Source organism: Neophocaena asiaeorientalis, unplaced genomic scaffold (assembly GCF_003031525.2).
Source record: "Neophocaena asiaeorientalis asiaeorientalis breed wild unplaced genomic scaffold, Neophocaena_asiaeorientalis_V1.1 scaffold6, whole genome shotgun sequence".
Classification (NCBI taxonomy): domain Eukaryota; kingdom Metazoa; phylum Chordata; class Mammalia; order Artiodactyla; family Phocoenidae; genus Neophocaena; species Neophocaena asiaeorientalis.
Window position 1 is genome coordinate 890,092 of NW_020174424.1, and position 24,678 is coordinate 914,769.

Below are 24,678 nucleotides of genomic sequence, written 5' to 3' on the forward strand. Positions count from 1 at the left end.
GCCTTTGCACATAGCCTATACTCCATGGTAGAGGTGAGCAATCTTCCTTTTGCACATTCAAAACAGCAAACAAATATGTTATGACATAATTCATATTTCAAGTCAGGTTAAAAGAGTTCAAAGGTAGGGGTTACGATGGAGCCTGGACATTCACAGAAAGACAATAATAACAGTAACAACAGGTTATAAGCATTCTAATTCTAGCTCCCTGCTTTCTAATCGAGGAGACCTGTGGCGTCCACGAAGGGTTTCTGAGCATCAGCAAACCCACTTAAACTGCGTGCAAAATGCTGTTAAATGTTAAATATGCACATTGGGGTGGAGGGGGGAGCAGCCCATAGCTTGAATCTGATTTTTAAGTCTATAAACATCCCCCAAAATGGTTAAGAGCTATTACCCTTTCGACCCCTCTGGCCCCCACTGCCCAACTCCACCTAATCAATCTGCAACTACAGAATCCTGACCACAAATACAAAACATAGCTCAAAGGCCACTTTCTACTCAGAAACCAGAGTATGCTTCCATTTATCTTTTGGCTTGTTTTATTCATTTCTGTCTCCCTTGCACAGTGCTTGACATATGGTGAAAACAAAAAAAAGAAAAAAATTGAGTAAATAGAATTAATTAATCTGAGGAGTTCTACTTATTAGTCACTGATAGCAAAGAACCACTCACCAATAACTAATAGTGATAAGCCTAATCTGGAGGCCGATGAGTCCTAATTTTTTAATTGAAAATGAATATAAACCATAGTAATGGGAGCAATTAAGTGTGTATGTACAGAAAAGAGGCAAACAAACAATCCCCTAGATATAACTAAACAATATTTCCCTGCTTGATTATGTTGTGTTGCAGCTGTTTCTAAACCTTAAGACATGGAAGCAATGCAAATGTGGATTTTCCCTGCAAATTCTCCTTGCAACAGTGAGGCAGCAAGAAGGGGTACATGAGCTAACAATGAAGTCAAAGCACAAAGCAGGCCCAACTTTTCACCACCGTCAAAGATGCGGGCCACTGCTAACACCACCACAGTCCTTTTGCAATCCTTTCCCTGGTTTCTTCCCCGACCTCTGTCAAAAGCACATCCTGGAGGATGAACCAAGATGGCTGAGTAGAAGGACGTGCTCTTACTCCCTCTTGTGACAACGCCAGAATCACAACTAGCTGCTGGACAATCATCGACAGGCAGACACTGAACTCATCAAAAAAGACACCCCACATCCAAAGACAAAGGAGAAGCCACAATGAGACAGTAGGAGGGGCGCAATCACAGTAAAATCAACTCCCATAACTGGCGGGTGGGTGACGCACAGACTGGAGAACACTTATACCACAGAAGTCCACCCACTGAGTGAAGGTTCTGAGCCCCACGTCAGGGTTCTCAACCTGGGGGTCCGGCAACGGGAGGAGGAATTCCTAGAGAATCAGACATTGAAGCCTAGTGGGAATTGATTGCAGGACTTCAACAAGACTGGGGGAAACAGAGACTCCACTCTTGGGGGACACACACAAAGGAGTGTGCGCATCGGGACCCAGGGGAAGGAGCAGTGACCCCACAGGAGACTGAACCAGACCTACCTGCTAGTGTTGGAGGGTCTCCTGCAGAGGTGGGGGGTGGCTATTGCTCACCATGGGGACAAGGACAGTGGCAGCAGAAGTTCTGGGGAGTACTCCTTGGCGTGAGTCCTCCCAGAGGCTGCCATTAGCCCCACCAAAAAGCAAAGGTAGGCTCCAGTGTTGGCCTGCCTCACGCCAAACAACCAACAGGGAGGGAACCCAGCCCCACCCATCAACAGTAAAGTGGATTAAAGTTTTACTGAGCTCTGCCCACCAGAGCAACAGTCAGCTCTACAAACCACCACTCCCTCCCATCAAGCCTCTTAGATAGCCTCATCCACCAGAGGGCACACAGCAGAAGCAAGAAGAACTACAATCCAGCAGCCTGTGGAACAAAAACCACATTCACAGACAGACAAGATGAAAAGGCAGAGGGCTATATACCAGATGAAAGAACAAGATAAAACCCCAGAAAAAAAACTAAATGAAGTGGAGATAGGCAACCTTCCAGAAAAAGAATTCAGAATAATGATAGTGAAGATGATCCGGGACCTCGGAAAAAGAATGGAGGCCAAAGATCGAGAAGATGCAAGAAATATTTAACAAAGACCTAGAAGAATTAAAGAACAAACAGAGAAGAACAATAAAATAACTGAAATGAAAGCTACACTAGAAGGCATCAATAGCAGAATACCAGAGGCAGAAGAACGGATAAGTGACCTGGAAGACAGAATGGTGAAATTCACTGCTACGGAACAGACTAAAGAAAAAAGGATGAAAGGAAATGAAGACAGCCTAAGAGACCTCTGGGACAACATTAAACACAACAACATTTGTATTATAGGGGTCACAGAAGGAGAAAAGAGAGAGGAAGAACCAGAGAAAATATTTGAAGAGATTATAGTCGAAAACTTCCCTAACACGGTAAAGGAAATAGCCACCCAAGTCCAGGAAGCGCAGCGAGTCCCATACAGGATAAACCCAAGGAGAAACATGCCAAGACACACAGTAATCAAATTGGCAAAAACTAAAGACAAAGAAAAATTATTGAAAGCAGCAAGGGAAAAATGACAAATAACATACAAGGGAAGTCCGATAAGGTTAACAGCTGATTTCTCAGCAGAAACTCTACAAGCCAGAAGGGAGTGGCATGATATACTAAAAGTGATGAAAGGCAACAACCTACAACCAAGATTACTCTACCAGCAAGGATCTCATTCAGATTCCATGAAGAAATCAAAAGCTTTACAGACAAGCAAAAGCAAAAACAGAACACAGCACCACCAAACCAGCTGTACAACAAATGCTAAAGGAACTTCTCTAAGTGGGAAACACAAGAGAATAAAAAGACCTACAAAAACAAACCCAAAGCAATTAAGAAAATGGTCATAGGAACATACATATCAATAAGTACCGTAAATGTGAATGGATTAAATGCTACAACCAAAAGACACAGGCTTGCTGAATGGATACAAAAACAAGTCCCATATACATGCTGTCTACAAGAGACCCACTTCAGACCTAAGGACACATACAAACTGAAAGTGAGGGGATGGAAAAAGATATTCCATGCAAATAGAAATCAAAAGACAGCTGGAGTAGCAATACTCATATCAGATAAAATAGACTTTAAAATAAAGAATGTTACAAGAGACAAGGAAGGACACTACATAATGATCAAGGGATCAATCTAAGAAGAAGATATGACAATTATAAATATATCTGCCCTCAACATAGGAACACCTCAATACATAAGGCAACTGCTAACAGCTATAAGAGGAAATCGACAATAACACAATAATAGTGGGGGACTTTAACACCTCACTTACACCAAAGGACAGATCATCCAAAAGGAAAATAAATAAATAAACAGAAGTTTTAAATTACACAATAGACCACATAGATTTAATTGATATTTATAGGATATTCCATTCAAAAACAGCAGATTACACTTTCTTTTCAAGTGCACACGGAACATTCCCCAGGATAGATCACATCGGGGTCACAAATCAAGCCTCAGTAAATTTTAGAAAACTGAAATCATATCAAGCATTTTTTCTGACCACAATGCTATGAGATTAGAAATCAATTACAGGGAAAAAAACGTAAAAAACACAAACACATGGAGGCTAAACAATACGTTACTAAGCAACCAAGAGATCATTGAAGAAATCAGACGAAATCAAAAAATACCTAGAGATAAATGACAATGAAAAAACGACGATCCAAAACCTATGGGATGCAGTAACAGCAGTTCTAAGAGGGAAGTTTATAGCTGTACAGGCCTACCTCAAGAAATAAGAAAAATCTCAAATAAACAATCTAACCTTACACCTAAAGGAACTAGAGAAAGAACAAACAAAAGCCAACGTTAGCAGAAGGAAAGAAATCATAAGGATCAGAACAGAAATAAATGGAATAGAAACAAAGAAAACAACGGCAAAGATCAATAAAACTAAAAGCTGGTTCTTTGAGAAGATAAACAGAATTGATAAACCATTAGCAAGACTCATCAAGAAAAAGAGGGAGAGGACTCAAATCAATAAAGTTAGAAATGAAAAAGGAGAAGTTACAACAGACACTGCAGAAATACAAAGCATCCTAAGACACTACTACAAGCAACTCTATGTCAATAAAATGGACAACCTGGAAGAAATGGACAAATTCTTAGAAAGGTATAACCTTCCAAGATTGAACCAGGAAGGAATAGAAAATATGAACAGACAAATCACAACTAATGAAATTGAAACTGTGATTAAAAATCTTCCAACAAGCAAAAATCCAGGACCAGATGGCTTCACAGGTGAATTCTATCAAACATTTACAGAAGAGCTAACACCCATCCTTCTCAAACTCTTCCAAAAAATTGCAGAGGAAGGAACACTCCCAAACTCATTCTATGAGGCCACCATCACTCTGATACCAAAACCAGACAAAGGTACTACAAAAAAAGAAAATTACAGACCACTATCACTGAATATAGATGCAAAAATCCTCAACAAAATACTAGCAAACAGCATCCAACAACACATTAAAAGGATCATACACCATGACCAAGTGGGATTTATCCCAGGGATGCAAGAATTCTTCAATATATGCAAATCAATCAATGTGATACACCATACTAACAAGTTGAAGAATAAAAACCATATGATCATCTCAACAGATGCAGAAAAAGCTTTTGACAAAATTTAACATCCATTTGTGATAAAAACTGCCCAGAAAGTGGGCAGGGAGGGAATCTACCTCAACATAATGAAGGCCATATATGACACACCCACAGCCAACATCATTCTCAATGGTGAAAAACTGAAAGCATTTCCTCTAAGATCAGGAACGAGACAAGGATGTCCACTCTCACCACTATCATTCAACATACTTTTGGAAGTCCTAGCCACGGCAATCAGAGAACAAAAAGAAATAAAAAGGAACACATATTGGAAAAGAAAAAGTGAAACTGTCACTGTTTGCAGATGACATCATACACATACAGAATCCTAAAAATGCCACCATAAAACTACTAGAGGTAATCAATGAATTTGGTAAAGTTGCAGGATAGAAAATTAATGCACAGAAATCTCTTGCATTCCTATACACTAGTGATAAAAAAATATGAAACAGAAATTAAGGAAACACTGCCATTTACCACTGCAACAAAAAGAATAAAATGCCTAGGAATAAACCTACCTAGGGAGACAAAAGACCGGTATGCAGAAAACTATAAGACACTGATGAAGGAAGTTAAGGATGATACAAACAGATGGAGAGATATACTATGTTCTCGGAATATACATATAGAATCCTAAAAATGCCACCATAAAACTACTAGAGGTAATCAATGAATTTGGTAAAGTTGCAGGATAGAAAATTAATGCACAGAAATCTCTTGCATTCCTATACACTAGTGATAAAAAAATATGAAACAGAAATTAAGGAAACACTGCCATTTACCACTGCAACAAAAAGAATAAAATGCCTAGGAATAAACCTACCTAGGGAGACAAAAGACCGGTATGCAGAAAACTATAAGACACTGATGAAGGAAGTTAAGGATGATACAAACAGATGGAGAGATATACCATGTTCTCGGATTGGAAGAATCAATACTGAGAAAATGACTATACTACCCAAAGCAATCTACAGATTCAATACAATCCCTATCAAATTACCAATGGCATTTTTTACAGAGCTAGAACAAAAAATCTTAAAATTTGTATGGAGACACAAAGGACCCCGAATTGCCAAAGCAGTCTTGAGGGAAAAAAACGGAGCTGGAGGAATCAGACTCCCTGACTTCAGACTATACTACAAAGCTACAGTAATCAAGACAACATGGTACTGGCACAAAAACAGACATATACATCAACGGAACAGGATAGAAAGCCCAGATATAAACCCACGCACCTATGGTCAACTAACCTAAGACAAAGGAGGCAAGGATATACGATGGAGAAAAGACAGTCTCTTCAATAAGTGGTGCTGGGAAAACTGGACAGCTACATGTAAAAGAATGAAATTAGAACACTCCCTAACACCATAAACAAAAATAAACTCAAAATGGATTAGAGACCTAAACGTAAAACCGGACACTATCAAACTCTTAGAGGAAAACATAGGAAGAACACTCTTTCACATAAATCACAGCAAGATATTTTTTGATCCACCTCCTAGAGTAATGGAAACAAAAGCAAAAATAAACAAATGGGACCTAGTGAAACTTCAAAGCTTTTGCAAAGCAAAGGAAATCATAAACAAGACGAAAAGACAACTGTCAGAATAGGAGAAAGTATTTGCAAACGAATCAACGGAGAAGGGATTAATCTCCAAAATATATAAACAGCTCATGCAGCTCAATATTAAAAAAAACAAACAACCCAATCCAAAAATGGGCTGAAGACCTAAATAGACATTTCTCCAAGGAGGATATACAGGTGGCCAAAAACACATGAAACGTTGCTCAACATCACTAATTATTAGAGAAATGCAAATCAAAACTCACACCAGTTAGAATGGTCGTCATCAGAAAATCTATAATCAACAAATGCTGGAGAGGGTGTGGAGAAAAGGGAACCCTCTTGCACTGCTGGTGGGAATGTAAATTGATGCAGCCACTATGGAGAACAGTATGGAGGTTCCTTAAAAAACTAAAAATTCAATTACCATATGATCCAGCTATCCCACTACTGGGCATATACCCAGAGAAAACCATAATTCAAAAAGACACATGCACCCCATTGTTCATTGCAGCACTATTTACAACTGTCAGGTCATGGAAGCAACCTAAATGCCCATTGACAGACGAATGGATAAAGAAGTTATGGTACATATATACAATGGAATATTACTCAGCCGTAAAAAGGAATGAAACTGAGTCATTTGTTGAGATGCGGATGGATCTAGAGACTGTCATAGAGAGTGAAGTCAGAAAGAGAAAAACAAATATCATATATTAAATAAAAATGGTATAGTTGAACCAGTTTGCAGAGCACAAGTTGAGACACAGATGTAGAGAACACCAAGGACAGATGTAGAGAACACTATGGACACCAAGGGGGGAAAACCGTGGCTGGGTGGGGATAGTGGTGTGCTGAATTGGGCAATTGGGATTGACATGTATACACTGATGTGTATAAAACTGATGACCAATAAGAGCCTGCAGTATAAACAAACAAACAAGCAAAACAACTAATACTAAACTTTCTTTGGGTTTTTTGTATGTAATGTTTATATAAATGTTTCAGACATTACATGAAATTTCTAAAAATCTTATATTTTCTGGTATAATGTTATGTCATAATTCTAGTTATTACTTTAAAATGTATATCTCAGGAATAACTAAATTTCCTTGTCAACTGAATTATTACGAACTTTCATCAAATCTTTAACCGTGGTCATTTTTAAATCTTTTGTCATTTACAGACAGTTCTGTGTGAAGTCTGATGCTTTTGCAAATATGTTCCTATAAAAGGGTTTCATCTTCAAGGAATTCATGGAAAAGATTCCAACACGTACAGGTTTCTGGTAACTGACTATACTGCTGAACTGAATGAATAAGCATTTTCAGAACTTGAATGGAAAACTGATGAATTCATAAAAGTGCTAACAAAAGATCAAGATAAAAAAAATTAATTACATGGGAGTGAGTGAACTGATGAGGACGATTATAATTTTTGTGACTTTGAATTTAAAAAAATTTGTATTCTCTATTCATTTATTCATTACATATATTTAAACTGTTAATAATGTTACCAAAATTTATAAATTTGATATTTAATTTATTTAATCTTACATGAGGATGATTTGTTAAAGTCAACAACTATTTATTTTTCTTGTCATTATTTTAGGTTCTGTTTTATGTATGAGAGGAATTTATTTAGTGTGCATGTGTTTAAAAATAAAATCATCTTCTTAATAATAAAAAAAAAAGCACATCCTACTACTTTGTGAAGATTTTTACGTTCTCCAAATTTCTGGCCTTGTAATTTTGGCAGCATTATTATGTATACTTGAAAACTAGAGGGTTCTAATTTCCATTTTTTAAGTGAGCTCAGGAGGGTGCAGATTAACCAGTATCGAAATCCCCTAGAATGAGGATCTCAGCATTTTATAAAAATTCTTACACCTTTCTCTGGAGAGGCTGTTTTAAAGCCGCAACGTGTTAAAATGCACTGTTTATTTATTCTTCGACTCAAGTCATTATCTTTAAATTTTCCATTCAATTTATTTAAACCAATAAAGCAAAACAGAATCATAGTTCATCAACTTCTAACCCTCTCCAGCTCTTGCAACCATCGGTCAGTTCTCTGTATCTTTGACCTTGTTATTTGTTTGTTTGCTTTAGATTCCACCTATAAGAAAGATCATATGGTCTTTGTCTTTTTCTGTCTGACTTTTTCACTCAGCATAATACCCTCAAAGTCGCAAATGTCACAAATACCAAGATTTCATTCTTTTTATGGCTGAATAATGTACTGTTGCATGTATATACCACATCTTCTTTATCCATTCATCCACTGATGGGCACTTAGAAGACTGTTTTCATATCTTGACTACTGTAAAAAATGCTGCAATGAATATGGAGGTACATATATATTTTTGAATTATTAGTTTCATTTTCTTCAGATGAAAACCCAGAACTGGAATTGATGAATCATATGGTAGCTCTATTTTTTTTTTTTTTTGAGGAACCTCCATGCTATTTTCCATAATGGCTGCATCAATTTACATTCCCACCAACAGTGCACAAGAATGTCTTCTCAACATTCTCAAGAATACTTGCCATTTCTTGTCTTTTGGATAACAGCCATTCTGACAGGTGTGAGATTTTGGTTTTGGTATGGTTTCATTATGGTTTTGGTTTGCATTTCCCTAATGATTGATGATGTTTAGCATCTTTTCACACACCTTTTGGCCATCTATAAGACATCTTTGGAAAATTGTCTATTCAGTTCTTCTGCTCATTTCTTAATGGGATTTTTTTTTGCTATTGAGTTTCATGAGTTCTTTGTACATTTTGGATATTAGCCCCTCATCAGGTACGGTCAAAACTTGGAGATATTGCAGGTTCAGTTCCAGACCACCACAGTAAAGTGAATATCGCAATACAGCAAGTCATACAAATTTTTTGGTTTCCCAGTGCATATGAAAATTATGTTTATACTGTAGTCTATTAAGTGTGCAATAACATCATGTCTAAAAAAATACACCTTCCTTAATTAGAGAAGACTTTATTGTTAAAAAAATGCTAACTATCATCTGACAACGCAGGGTTACCACAAACTTTAATTTGTAAAAAATGCAATATCTGTGAAGCACAATAAAGCAAAGCAAAATAAAACTAGGTATGCCTGTGTATGACTTACAATTATTTTCTCCCATTCAGTAGGTTGCCTTTTCATTTTGATGATGGTTTGCTTTGCTGTACAGAAGCATTTTAGTTTGACATAGTTCCACTTGTTTATTCTTGCTTTTGTATTGAAAAGACTGTCCTTTCCACATTATGTATTCTTGGCTCGTACGCTGCAAATTAACTGACCATTCTGTTCCATTGATCTATGGGTCTGTTTTAATGCCAATACCATACTGTTTTAATTATGACAGCTTTGTAAGATCATTTGAAATCAGGGAACACGATACCAACAGCTTTGTTCTCCTTTCTCAAGATTGCTTTGGCTCTTTGGGTTCTTTTGTCCTTCCATACAAATTTTAGAATTGTTTCTTCTATTTTTGTGGAAAATATCATTGGAATTTTGATAAGAATTGCACTGATTTTGTATATTGCTTTGGATAGTACAGACGTTTTAACCATATTAATTCTTCCAATCCATGAGCACAGGATATCTTTCAATTTGTTTGCATCTTTTATTTCATTAACATCTTGTGCTTTTCAATAGACAGGACTTTTACCTCCTTGGTAAAATTTATTCCTAGATATTTTATTCTTTTTGATATAATTGTAAATGGGATTTTATTTCTCTTTCTGACATTTTGTTATTAGCATAAAGAAATGTAACGGGTTTTAGTGTACTGATTTTGTATCCAGCAACTTTACTGAATTTATTAGTTCTAACAATTTTTGATGGAGTCTTTACGGTTTTCTACATATAATATCATGTCATCTGCAAATAGTGAGTTTTACTCCTTCCTTTCCAATTTGAATGCCTTTTATTGCCTTTTTCTTGCCTAACTGTTCTGCCTAGGACTTCCAATACGATGTTGAATAAAAGTGGAAGAGCAGACATCTTTGTCTTGTTCCTGATCTTAGAGAAAAAGCTTTCAGCGTTTCACTGTTAAGTATGATGTTACCTGTGGGCCTGTCTTTTATGGCCTTTATTATGTTGAAGTATGTTCCCACTATACCCACTTGGTTGAGATTTTTTAATCATAAATGGATGTTTAATTCTATCAAATGCTTTTTCTGTATTTACTGAGATCTATTCTGCATCTACTGAGATGATCATATGACTTATTTTTTGTAAATATGGCATATGACATTGACTGATTTGCAGAGGTTGAACCATTCCTGCATCTTTGGGATAAATCCAACTTGATCATTAATGTATCGCTGAATTTAGATTGCTATATTTTGTTGAGGACTCTTACATTTATGTTCATCAGGAATACTGGCCTGTGATTTTCTTTTTTGTGGCATCCTTTTCTGGGTTTGGTACCAGGGTAATGCTGGCCTCATAAAATATGTTTGGAAGTATTCCCCTCTCTTTTATTTTTTGGAAGATTTAAAGATTGGTATTAATTCTTTTTTCAATGTTTGGTAGAATTAACCAGCAAAGAAATCTGATCCTGGACTTCTGTTTGTTGGGAGGTTTTTGATTACTGATTCCATCTCCTTGCTAGTAACTGGTCTGTTCAGATTTTCTATTTCATCTTAATTTAGGCTTGGCAAGTTGTATGTTTCTAGGAATTTATCCATTTCTCCCATGTTGTCCAACTTCTTGGCATATACTTGTTCATAGTAGTCTCTATGATCCTTCATATTTGTTTGATACCAGCTGTAATGTCTCCTCTTTCATTTCTGATTTTATTTGAGCTCTATCTCCTTTTCTCTTGGTGAATCTATCTAGAGGGTTGTGAGTTTTGTTTCTTTTTAGAGAACTAGCTCTTAAGTTTCACTGACCTTTTCTATTGTCATTTCAGTCTCTATTTCATTCATTTTTGCCCTAATCTTTATTATTGCCTTCCTTCTACTAACTCTGGGCCTATTTGTTCTTCTTTTTCTAGTTTTCTGTGGTGTCAAGTTAGGCTGTTTGAGACTTTTCTTATTTCTTTATTTTAAAGTCTACTTTGTCTAGGTATAGTTGTTCCAGATTTCTTTTGGTTTCTATTTGCATGGAATATCTTTTTCCATCCCCTCACTTTCAGTCTGTGTGTTTCCTTACATCTAAACTGTGTCTCTTGTAGGCAGCATATAGGTGAGTCTTGTTTTTTATCCATTCCATCACTCTATGTCTTTTGACAGGAGGGTTTAGACCATTTATACTTAAAGTAATTATTGATGGGTATGTGCTTATTGCCATTTTGTTAATTGTTTTGTAGCTGTTTTTGTAGTTCCTCTCTGTTCATTTCTTCTCTTGCTCTTTTTTGTTGTTTGATGACTTTCTTTAATGGTATGCTTGTATTCCTTTCTCTTGATCATTTGTATTTAGTATAGGTTTTTGCTTTGTGGTTACCATGAGACTTACATATAACAACTTATAGCAGTCTAGTTTAAGTTAATAACAATTTAAAATTGATTCCATTCTAAAGCTCAATATTTTTACTCTCCCCCACCACATTTTATGGTTTTGATCTCACAGTTTACATCTTTTTATCTTGTATATCTCTAATTATTGTAATCATGGGTTTTTTTAAAAAACTACTTCTTTAATCTTCAAACTAGCTTTATAATTAACCCACTACCTTTAATGCATATTTACTTTTTTCAGAGAGATTCTTTCATATGTGTTCTTGTTCCTGTTTATAGTGTTCTTTCTTTTCAGCTTAAACAAGTCCCTTATACATTTCTTATACAGCCAGTTTAGTGGTGATGAACTCCTTTAGCTTTTGCTTGGGTGGTAAACTTTTTAATCTATCCTTCAGTTCTGAATGATAACTTTGTCAGGTAGACTATTTTGGGTTGGAAGTTTTTCTTTCTTTCAGCACTTTGAATTGTGCCACTCCCTTGTGGCCTGCAAATTTTGTGCTGAAAAGTCGTCTGAGAGTCTTATGGGAGTTCCTTTGTATGTAAAAAGTTGATTTCTCCTGTTGCTTTTAATATTTTCAACTTGTCTTTAACTTTTGACAAGTTAATTGTATCATGTCTTGGTGTGGGTCTCTTTGGGTATTTGAAATTTTCTGGGCTTCCTGAATCTGGATGTCTGTTTCCTTCTCCAAGTTACAGAATTTTTCAGCCATTATTTCTTCAAATAAGATTTCTGCCCCTTTCTCTCTCTTCTCCTTCTGGGAGTCCTATGATGCAAATGTTAGTCTGTATGATGTTGTCCCATAAGTCCCATAAGCTATCTTCACATTTTTTCATTCTTTTTTCATTTTGCTGCTCTGATTGGGTCAGTTCCACTACCTTGTCTTTGACTTGAGTGGTCCTTTCTTCTGTTTCATCTAGTCTACTACTGAACCACTCTACTGTATTTTTCAGTTCAATTATTGTATTTGTCAACTCTGGGACTTCTACTTGGTACTTTCATATATTTTTTGTCTCGTTGAAGTTCTCGCTGTGTTCATCCATTCATCTCCTCAGTTCAGTAAGCATCTTTATGACCATTACTTCAAACTCTTTATCAGGTAAATTAACTTATCTCCATTTCATTGAGGGTTTTTTCCCCCCCTGAGGTTTTATCTTGTTCTTTCATTAACATATTCCTCTGTTTCTTTATGTTGCTTGACTTTCTGTGTATACAGAAGATGAAACAACCATCTCCCCCATCTTGAAGGAGTAGGAGATGAACTTTTTTGCCCAGCCGTGCCCCAGCTCTTCATCTCTTAAACCTCTGTGCTTGTCCAAGCAGCCTATTATATTTTTAATGGATCCCACTGCTGAGGGGGTGCCAATACCTGTCAGTGTCCCAAAGGGGAGGATCTCAGCACCTAGGCTCAGGCTGACTAGAAGCCAGACCCTCAGGCAGCAGCTTTTAAAAGTATACACATATATACAATCCTGAGGGGCCACAAGTGTAAGCCCTGCTGGCTACCTGAGCCAGACAATCTGAAGGTGTCCCCTGGGCAGCAGTCACAAAAATTAGGGTTCCAGACAACTGTATACGCTCTTTTCTGGGTGTTATCGGCAAGCTGGAGCAAGGCCGTGGGGCGAGTGCGGAGACGGTGTCCACAGTCCACCTTCCACTTTCCTTGAGAGCAGCTCCACAGGCCACTAAATGTATCCATAGGCTGTTTAAAGTGTATCATTTTTATGTGGCTCCTTTCTTCTGAGTTACGCAGCAGTGGCAGTAAATAATAATACCTGACTTTTGAGGGACAGAGGAAAGGTCCCTGAAATACTATTGAGGACATCAAGGGTATTGTCGGGGTAATGGCTGAGATAGCCTCCCTTTAAGGTAAGCTTAAACTTCATGAACCTTCCAGCTCCAACAGTAGAGAATAAAAGGGGAAAAAATATGTCTTTTCCTTATCACTCAACACACAACTTGAAGTCCAAGGCCACCAAGATAAATCTGGAGTCCCTAAAACATGGTGATTTAATGAATGTCATAAATTCAATTCTAGGCTTAGAGAGGTTACCGAGCAGCAGCTTGATTTGTCTTCAAGGTAATCTGGATACAATACTGGAATATGACCCAAAGGCTGTTTTATATAAAAGATGACAACAATGAAGAGAACAGCCTCTAATAATTCTCTAAGAAACAAAAAGGAAAGGATAGAAAGACCAGGAGCTTACAAAAAGAAAGCGGAAGATTAAAAGGTACATGCTACTAAGTCCATCAACACCTCAAATTCATACACTGTCTCTGCTGCACTCTGGTGGGGCAGACTCAGCGAAACCAGTGACAGCTTTTTTGGGAAGGACAGTGAAGACTGTATCAAGTGAAAGGAGAGGTGATAAGCATGTTGGGCATGGGTCACATAAGACAAATCAGACTGGGGGGAGGAGGCTGAGAATGCAGCAAGCCGCAAACCGGGGGCAAAACCACCAACTGTATCCGAAAACCCAAGCACAGTGACAATTTTAGCAGGACCATTACCAAAGAGGGTGGGCATTTTTAATTCCCTATCAATTAAATACAGTGAAAAATGAATCAGTACACGGAATAGGAATACACCTGGTAACAGAGACAGGCAAGAAAAGCAGTGAGCAAACAGCAAGCTCCTTGCAATTTCTATTAAAAAAGAAAAGCAGTTCTCAAAGGTACATTTCTCATTCGGACCTTCGCAAGTATGACAGACCCCTCTCCCCCGCCGAAAAAGTTCCAACCGAGAATGTAATAATATTTCAAAGTTCAGCTTGCTTTTTTTATTTTTAAATCAAGTTAGTCTTAAAACTGTGCATTAGGGGGCTTCCCTGGTGGCGCAGTGGTTGGGAGTCTGCCTGACGATGCAGGGGACGTGGGTTTGTGCCCCGGTCCGGGAGGATCCCACATGCCGCAGAGCGGCTGGGCCCGTGAGCCATGGCCGCTGAGCCTGCGCGACCGGAGCCTGTGCTCCGCAATGGGAGGGGCCACAGCAGTGAGAGGCCCACGTACCGCAAACAAAAACAAAAACAAAAACAAAAAAAAGCTGGAAATTAGTACCTTTTCACATTTCCTCTTCCACTCCTCCCATTCCTCATAGTCTGTAGAGCACAGCTAGGAGCTGCACAGCACAGCTGGAAGGCACCCCACACAGTCACCTCCTCACTCACCCCCTGCCACAGCCCTTGTAACAGGTCAGAGATGCGGTCTTGGCGGGCTAATCCAGTGGACACTGCACCACTGCACCATTATCCTCAATTACTGCACCACTGATCCTCAATTACATTTATCTGAACAATTCATCACACGATGCCTGATACAGCTATTTAATATTTCCTATGTTTCTATTTTTATTTCCTTAAATTAAAATGTAATATGATCCTCAAAGGCCAAGGGTTATGTTTCATGATATTCTCTAGGTAACTTGCCCAGAATTAGCTCTACATGGAGATGCATGCCTGTATCAGCAGACATTGAGTGGATCTTTTCCTGTTACTCCAAAATTGGTTCCCAGGATGCTAAGCCAAGGACAGAGAGGCATCAGAAACCACGTATTCTAAAGAGTGCTGCAAATATTGGAGGTCAGCCACTCCAACCGTTATTAATAACTCACCAAAATCACTCTACTAGTACCAGTCATGACCTATGACTCCCTCAACCCTTACCTATATGAACAAAATTCGAGGGTGCGGGTGCAGAAGGTCAAACAATCTTCAACGGTGAATTACTGGTCCAGAGAATGTGCTGGGACAGCCCCAATACCAAGCCAACTACAGAAGTCTCCCAGAGCATCACTTAACACATCAGAGGTGCCTGTAAGGAGGAAAGGTTGGCACCTCACTCCACACAAGTTTATCTGCTTATGGGGCAAATTTATCAACTTTATCAGCCCACTCCTAACTCCCTGAGCAAGAAGAAGAGAACTGGTGAGATACAGCACAGTGGAGAGAAGGAGCAGCCGTAGAGCCTGTATACATACTCACGCTTGGTTTGCCAAAGGAGTCAAGGGGAAGGCAGCCAAAACCAAGCCATCCTGCCGTGATCCTACTCCTGAGACCTCCTGCCCACCTGCCCAGGTGAAGGCAAGAAGGTGCTGGATCAGGACTCTTCAGAGTCCCAGCAGGGTCCCCACCAAAGAGGACACTGGCAGCCAGTTAGTGTTTTCGAAGCAGTGACAACCGAGAGGAGAAAGCAGCGCAGAAAAGGGAGGGTGGAATAGGGTGAAATAGCTGAGTGTGTCCCCTACTCAGCCAGAGGGGACAAGTGGGGGAGGGGAGGAGACATAAAGGCTAAATTGAATAGAGACTGAAGTTTCGACTAGACTTGACTTCTTTATGTCATAACTCACCGGAGAATTATGGGCTACAGCCCAAGACACCATTAAAAGATGGCAAAGGAAGACTCAACAAAGCTCTTGGAAAATGGTGATGAAAGGAAAATAAAACTTTCATTTTTACCCCAGATAGGACTCAGTATTCAACAAACTGATTAAAAAGAATGAAGGAAGGATTATTAAAATATCTTCTAGCCCTGCTTTTTTCACCTCCTCATTTTCCATTAGATTTTCTGAGAGGGGGTAGTGAGGGAGACAGAATATTTTGAGAAAGGAAAAAGACTTATCTTAGCTACCCACACATTGCTCGAAGACCTCTGAGCAAACACTACACTTTCCTTCAACACAGCAGTTAGCCTAATGCAGGCAAAAGGCCTGAGGAGGATCCTTGGTGTGATTTACAATGCAAGAGTTTAAAATGGTATCGTCCTTGCTGTGGTAGTAAACATTCGCTTTAAGCCTTTTAAAGGACTAATACTTCATCTGAACATTCTCAGAGAAAGACCTCTCTTTGAGCGAGGGAGCAAAATAGTTCAATCAAGCCATAAAAAGAGAATGGATCAAAGTACAAAAATTCCAATACCTTTTTCACCAAGCCGACCTCGTACCCACTCCACTGCATGAAAATCTAGAACCACCTTCAGACAAATGTGCACAGTTTGATTTTACTGAATCCGCAGAGGTTCTCCATTAAGACAACAAAGGCAACCAGCTGGCAAGTGGGCAAATCTCCATTCAGAAAATTGACGAGTCATCACAGAGAACCCACCCAAGTGGGCTCTGACTTACACGACAAGCACAGGTAGAGCCCCAAACCAATGGGTGTGAGAGGAGCAACCCCTGGTCCTGGGGGCTCCCTGTGTCAGAGAAAGTGGAAACCACCCAGGGCAGAAGCCCTCCACCACTTCCTTGATAAGAGACATACTTCTGCAAATAAAAAGGAGCCGAGGGTTCTGAAGAAGACTTACATAAATATGTTGTGGCCAGGCATGCTTTCCAGCATCTTCAGTGTCCAAATGCATTAAAAACTGCACCAAAACTCATACTTTCTTTTGGAGATTAAAGTTAGTTAACTACGTACCTCACTGGGAAAACTCACAGAGCTAAGCAGATTATCAGAGGAAAGGACAGAGTTTTATTTTCTGAAAATTTTTAAGAAGAGTAGTTCCCGTATTTGTGTAACGGTCCGATTTCCACGTGGCCCAGAGGCTGGGAACTCGGAAGATAACCTCTAGTTTCTCTATGCAGTGAAATTCTCATTAAGAGCCTTATCACGTGATGAGCTTTCATTTTGCTGTGGTCCCCTAAAATCTAGTGAGTATTTTCTACCTCTTTCTCAGACTATGCATTTAAGTTCAGGTAAGTTAATGTTTTTCACCTTCTTTCATAAACACTGGGCCAAGCTTAGCCATTTGTGAAAGGCCACCTCCAGCCCCTAGCCACACACCTTCCTTTACCTATGTTACAGTCTCAACAGCAGCCCTCAGACTAAACATCGTCAACTCCAGCAAACAACCCAATACATCATGCTACTGAGAAGATGATTTTTTTTTTATCGCCATTTGCAAAAGGAGTAACTAGTGACAGCACTGATAACCTGGGGTGACTGAGCATCTTATAAACAGGCAGGCCCTTTGCCCAGATGCTCTGTGAACTGTCAGCTGATGCAGAGTCAAGAAGAAACAGTGTGAAACAAGCACTGCAGAACACTGCAGGTCTATGAGAGTGAACTGGAGAAGGCAAAGACTCCCCGAGTTAAACAATTCCCTCCCAGCCGACGCTTAATACCTAGGAAACATAAGTAATGTTGGATAACGACATAAATGAAAGCAGCAAGAAAAATAAACTCCAATTTCTGAGTAAGTGAGAGCCTTGATAATTCCAATTTCTGAGTAACTGAGAGTCTTGATAATTGCCTCCTGGAGATAACCTTGGGTATGATGATGCCTATTTAGATACAACACCAAAGGCACAGTCCATTAAAGAAATGATTGATAATCTGACTTCATTAAATTTAAAGACCTCTGCTGTGCGGAAGACAATGTCAAGAGAAGGAGAAGACAAGCCACAGACTGGGAGAAGATATTGGCAAAAGATGTATCTGATAAAGGACTATTGTCCAACATATACAAAGAACCCTTGAAGCTCAACAATAAGAAAAAGAAAAATGGGGCAAAGACTTTAACAAACACTTCGAAGAATATACACAGATGGCACATAAGCATAGGAAAAGATCCTCCACATCACATGTCATCAGGGAAATGCAAATTAAAACACAGATACCACTACACACCATTAGAATGGCCAAAATCTGGAACATTGATAATGACAGCACCAAATGCCGGTGAGGATGTGGAGCAATAGGAACTCTCATTCATTGCTGGTGGGAACACAAAATGGTACAGCAACTCTGGAAGACAGTTTGGCAGTTTCTTACAAAACTACACATACTCTTAACATACGATCCAGCAATCATGCTCCTTGGTATTTACCCAAAGGGACTAAAAACTTATGTCTACACAAAAACATACACGTGGATGTTTTATAACACCTTTATTCATAATTGCCCGAACTTGGAAGCAACCAAGATGTCCTTCAGTAGGTGAATGAATAAACCAACTGTGGAACATACAGAAAATGCACAGTGCTCGTGGCTACAAAGAAATGAGCTATCAAATCATGAAAAGACGTGGAGGAACCTTAAATGCACATTCCAACTATATGACATTCTGGGAAAAGCAAAACCACAGAAACAGTAAAAAGATCAGTGGTTGCCAGGAGTGTGGGAGGGGGCTAACAGGCAGAGCCCAGAGGATTTTTAGGGCAGTGAAAACACTCTACATGGTACTATAATGGTGGATACATTTGTCCAAAATCATAGCATGTACAACACCAAGAGTGGACTGTAATGTACACTACAGGACTTTGAAGAATACGGACATGTCACTGTAGTCTCCCAGACTGTAACAGATGTACCACACTGTTAGGGGTGTACACGGGGAAGGCAGCTAAGCATGTGTGGGGTCCAGGGGTAAATGGGACACCTCCACACCTTCCTCTTAGTTTTGCTCTGAACCTGAAACTGCTCTTAAAAAATAAAGTCTTGGGCTTCCCTGGTGGCGCAGTGGTTGAGAGTCCGCCTGCCGATGCAGGGGACACGGGTTCGTGCCCCGGTCCGGGAAGATCCCACGTGTTGCGGAGTGGCTAGGCCTGTGAGCCATGGCCGCTGAGCCTGCGCGTCCGGAGCCTGTACTCCGCGACGGGAGAGGCCACAACAGTGAGAGGCCCGCGTCCCCAAAAAAAAAAAAAAAAAAAAAAAAAAGTCTTTAAAAAAAAATAAAGTCAAGGAAACATATTCTTCTCTAGAGGCTCCTGAAAGGGCACAGCCCTGCCGATGCCGTGATTTTTTAGCCCATTGAGACCCATGTAGACTTCTGACTTACAGAACTGTAAGATAAGAATAAATAATAAAGATGATAAATTTGTGCTGTTCTAAGCCACTAGGTTTGTGGTAATTTATTACAGCAGCAATAGAAAACGAATACAAAGACCAATCAATGAATTTCACTGGGCAGCAGAGACTTCCCACTACACCACCAGTTAACAACTGTATCAATTTTACAAGAAGAACAAAGTTTTCTAGCACTGTGAGAATTGCACAATAAAGTTGAAAGTATATTCCAGGGAGTCTGGTTTCAATGGGGAAAGAAAAGTTAATGCAGAGAAAGCCTCCAAACTGAAATATGCTTGTTGCTTTTCCAAGACTCAACATTTTGAGGAAGAAATCTCACCGCTCGTTATCTCCAGGAATATGGTAACTGAAATAACTTTGCAAACAGATCTCAGAATTATTCATCTCTGATCAAGAGGATGCGTCCTAAGAGAAAACCTTCCGTGATAAAACTGGAGAGGAGAATTCTTAGAATGCTAACAGCACTGGGTTACATCAGCAGCAGCTAGGAAAGGTGGAATATAAAAAAGGATAAGAGACAGCCTCTGCAAAATGACAGAAAGGATAACTTAAAACACTCAGGTGTTTGCTAAAATTTCGGGGCTATTGCCAGCCAAGGTATCTCAGGTAATTAACATTGACTTAAATGACACCAAATCTTCTTAAGGTACCCACTATTTTAAGACATTTTCTCTTCATGCCTATCTGTTCAATTATATTTAAAAAGCTCATGACCCAATAAAGATGTTAAAAAAAAAAAAAAAAGCTCATGAGAAAGATGCAAGAGTTCAGGGGAGACGTGAAAGTCCCAGAAATGTGACCAAACATTTGGTCCAGCAAGTAAGACTGACTGCTGGCCAGAGCAGGGCAGAACTCACGATGAGAGAGAGGACGGCGAGGAGGCTACCCCTCCGCAGGCTGATTTTGGGGTTCTATTCTTGGCACCGATAGTGACTGGTCACGTGATACTGCACAATTCACTGCCCTTCCGAGGTTAGATGAGAGCTGCCCTGGAAACATTCTGCAACAGAGCTGCAGTTGTGGGTAAGCTCCACAGAGACACGCCAGCTGCCACCTTTAAGCTGCCTGTAGGACTCAGGAAGACTTTTTAACAGGGAAACTTCTACCAGAGTGGGGTCTGGAGGAAGAAGCGTAACACACCGACACTTCGAAACTCACAAGTTGAGACCTGGTGCTGAGACCCAGAGGCAGGTATGGCCAATGGATGTTGGTGACAACCCTAGAGGAAGTAATCCAAGCTGGATACATAGGAAAGGCAGAGGATGCTCCTGTAAGGATCCTCTTTCAGCATGACTTTGTTCATATCTCTGCCACAGAAACCATCTTGCAATTCTATAGCATGGAGTCCGTACGTGTTTTAAAAAATAAAATAGATTATACCTAAAGTATTATCTCACTTGGGAATTTTTGTAGAGAAAATCTAGTGAAGAAGTACTTTTTGTACGCATTTCCACTATAACATCAAAAACTATTGTTTCACTGTAACATCTTTAGCTACATACATACATACATACAAATCTTGGGAGGCATCTGGATATTCAAAGTTTGTGGAAAATGCCTTTAGTTAAGAATCATTCAGTTGGCACTTGTGCAATACACATGTATTAAGGGTCTATCACATGCTAGGCACTGTGTAAGGCTCTAAGAGAATAAAGGCCATCTGTCATCTCCTCCAACAGTTATGTCCCACACACGTCACTTCCTCTAACCCCAGGCTGCTCACAGCAAGCAGCCAAGGGAGGAGTTCTTAAACAACATGCACTGGAGGGAAGAACCCAAAAGAATGGCTGCAAAATGGAACTTGGCGTTTGTGTTCTACTGTGGTTAGCATGTTACACTCAGGAATCATTCATTTTGATGGCTTCTCAGTGCAGTGCCTAAGAACTCAGCCCTAACGAAGAGTAAGGAAGCAGTGTCAGCTGCCACATGGACAGTGACACCTCTTGCTGGCCCAAGTGCCACAACCATCCCCTAGAATCCCCATGTGCTTTGATACTGGGCTTACTCCGTTTTGTATCTCCAGGTTTCTCAAAGTCTGAGAGCATTTCAGCAAGGTCAAAATACAATGCTAAAGGGGATTTTTCTACTGGGCAGTTTTAAAACATCATTTTTGCACATATAAGGTTTCATATACTGCCATACTGAAAAACTGGGAATTCCGTAAATATCAAATAATACTTTTAAAGTAACATGTTTTGGCACACTCAGTCAAAATATAAAGAAGCCATCCAAAAGGATTGTGTAGATTTATACTCAAAGATATGAAAAGATATCAAAGACATTACTAAATAAAGCAGACCATAAAACATTATGTGTTTTGTGAAATACTAGGGCCTACCCTGGTAGCGCAGTGGTTGAGAGTCTGCCTGCCGATGCAGGGGACATGGGTTCGTGCCCCCGTCCGGGAAGATCCCACATACTGTGGAGCAGCTGGGCCCGTGAGCCATGGCCGCTGAGCCAGTGCATGCGGAGCCTGTTGCTCCGCAACGGGAGAGGCCACGACTGTGAGAGCCCCGCGTACCGCAAAAAATAAAAATTTATACTATAACATTATTAACGTAAGTGTAGAAAAGAGCAGAAGAGTATTTGTCAAGAGGCTAGTAATGATGTATCTCTGGGTAGTGAGATATGGAAGATTTTATTTCTTGTTCTTTTAATTTACTTTGATTTTCTAAGTTTCTAAGATGACCATATATTGCTTGAAAATACAGAACTTTATACATTCCCTATTGCTGAAAGTATTTGCACTTGCAAACAACTGCTTGCTCCACTGTCAGAAAGAAAAGGACATTTTCTCACAATGAATGGCTTTTAATTCTTCCATTTTGCTTCTCATGCATTACCAAATTTTTCTGAATACAAATCTTCCTTCCTTTAGCATGTTTACCAGCAGAAGGATTTTGTAAATGCAAAAGATCTACACCCTGCACTACCCTGTATCATCTCTACTTATACCATCTACCTATACCACACCACCAATAACACTGGATTAACATCAGAAGACCCAGTCTCCAGCCTAAGTGTACTATCTGTGACTGCAGGAAAGTTACTTAACATCCCTGATCTTGCTTTTTCACCTGTAAGCAGCAAACACAGGATGAAAGAAAAAAATTAAATCAGGCAAGTGATATGACCGTGCTTTTAAAGTTGTAAGACACTACATATGCTGACTGCTATTTTCATCATCAACTTTAGTAACTCCTCTAAAATAATATTTTCAGGTATTGCTGTCATAATATTTAATGATGGGCGTATCAGGAAACACTGTTAAAAGAATACTTAGGTAAAATGTCAGTGAGAAGACAGGTAAATATAACAATCCTAAAAATACATGGGCTTCTAATGGCATTCAGAACGGAACTGAATAGAGCACGGCCACGGGGTCAAGTGGTAAACAGCAAGGACCAGCATGCTCAACAGACCCAGGTTCAAGACCCATCTCTGCTTCATCTGAGCTGGAAGGTATTGGACAAGTAACCCCCACGACTTTACGCCTTAGTCTCTCACCTGTGAGGTGTCAGTAACAACAGTAGTGACGTTGCAGAGGTTTTGTGATGATTAAACACGAAAAAGCATGCACGGTGTTTATCGCTGTGCCTGGTCCCTTGTAGGAACCTCATCTCTCTGAAGGACCTCACTCACAATAGCGCCAAGAAGTACAACAGAGACTCCAATTCTCAGAGGAAAGGAAATTACCGGAGGAGAACATTCCAAAAAATTAAATGCTAAGTATTTTTCATATTAAAGAACAGTATTTCTAATAACTTGGCACCTACATAATAATACATACCACTCTACTGAAAAACAAACATAGTCTTCTCAGGAATCATTTAAGTCTGATAAGGCCTGTACCAAAGACCACAGCCTGACACTGCCCCTGGATTCAACCCAACCATTACTCTTCGCAAAACGTGGATGTTGAAAAAAATAAACACTGGTTACTATGGGAACAAGTAATCCAAAGATAACATTCAGACCAAAGGGCTCTCACCTTCCTTTAACTACCCATAGCTCTTCTTTTCATCCGCCTTCTTATGGCATTTATCACTTTCTACCTTGTGTTAGAGTCATTTGTGCAGGGTCTGATCTATCTGCCTACACAGTAAGCTCTTTGAGTGCAGAGACCCTGTCATATTCAACTTTGGGTTTTCAACAAAGCCTTGCACAAAGAAAGCCATAAATAAGTAGTTTGTTGGGGGGGAAAAAAGACCATGTACTAAAAAGCACTGCCACAATTGGTCACTATGACTACACTATTTAACCTTTGGGGGAAAAATTAATCAAGCCCCCCAACCACTTGACGAGAATTATGCAGTTAACCTGATTTTACAGACTAGAGAATCATTTAAGAATTCGAATCCCTCCTGAATGACGATAACGTGGAATTAGAATTCAGGCATACTAATGCTAAACAACATTGTTTTTAGCAGCTTCAGCCTTCTTTACGAAATTATAACTTACTAACTCTACAGTTTACCCATATCTAAGTTCACCTTTTAAAAAGAGAAACGAAGATAATAAGTCAAAGTAAGTAATACTGTCATGCTAAAGGATTTTTGTAAAATAAATATCCTATTCCAGAGATCCTCTTCCCCCACAAAGAGGAAAACTATTTTGTTGGTCTAGGGGCTTTAATTGGCCCATCAAGGTCTAATGATATTGCTACATAATAACCAATTAAATTCATTATTAGCAAATTGATGGGATAGACCAAAGCATCTGTGTGTGATAACTGTCACAGCTGCCTTCAGCTAAACTAACTGCAGTCCACCGGGCTGCACGGTCAAAGCGTGAACAGCACCCAACACAAAGGAATTAACAGTTTAACTGATAAGTTTATCATTTTTCCAAATCACTGAGCCTGACTCTACGAAAACATGTTTTATGCCAAATATGACTATTCCAGTTTATGAAAAATATACTAATGACAAAATATTTGTGCAATGCCTAACTCAAACCAGAAACTGTAATAACATCTACAGACAGTTACATAAATTATGAGGTGGCTCACTTGGGAGCTGGTATTTTTCTCCTCAGACGTAAGAGGATTTCCTTACCTTGTACCTAAATTTATGACACTCATTTTTTTGGACATTACGATACACACAATGGACAAG

The 24,678-nt window shown here is 39.3% G+C and overlaps 1 protein-coding gene across 2 annotated transcripts in view; it reads right to left on the reverse strand.

The window, feature by feature from the left end:
* The window catches only part of STK39 (serine/threonine kinase 39), a 230,965-nt gene that overhangs the window by 82,362 nt on the left and 123,925 nt on the right, over positions 1-24,678 (reverse strand). The window contains exon 13 of one of the 2 annotated variants that reach the window (XM_024756662.1): positions 19,450-19,536. The exons of the other annotated variant lie outside the window; for it this stretch is intronic. Coding sequence (XP_024612430.1) covers positions 19,497-19,536 — 40 coding nt within the window. The 3' untranslated portion in view covers positions 19,450-19,496. Of the gene's footprint in view, positions 1-19,449; positions 19,537-24,678 lie in introns of those variants that run through there. 2 annotated transcript variants of the gene reach the window in all.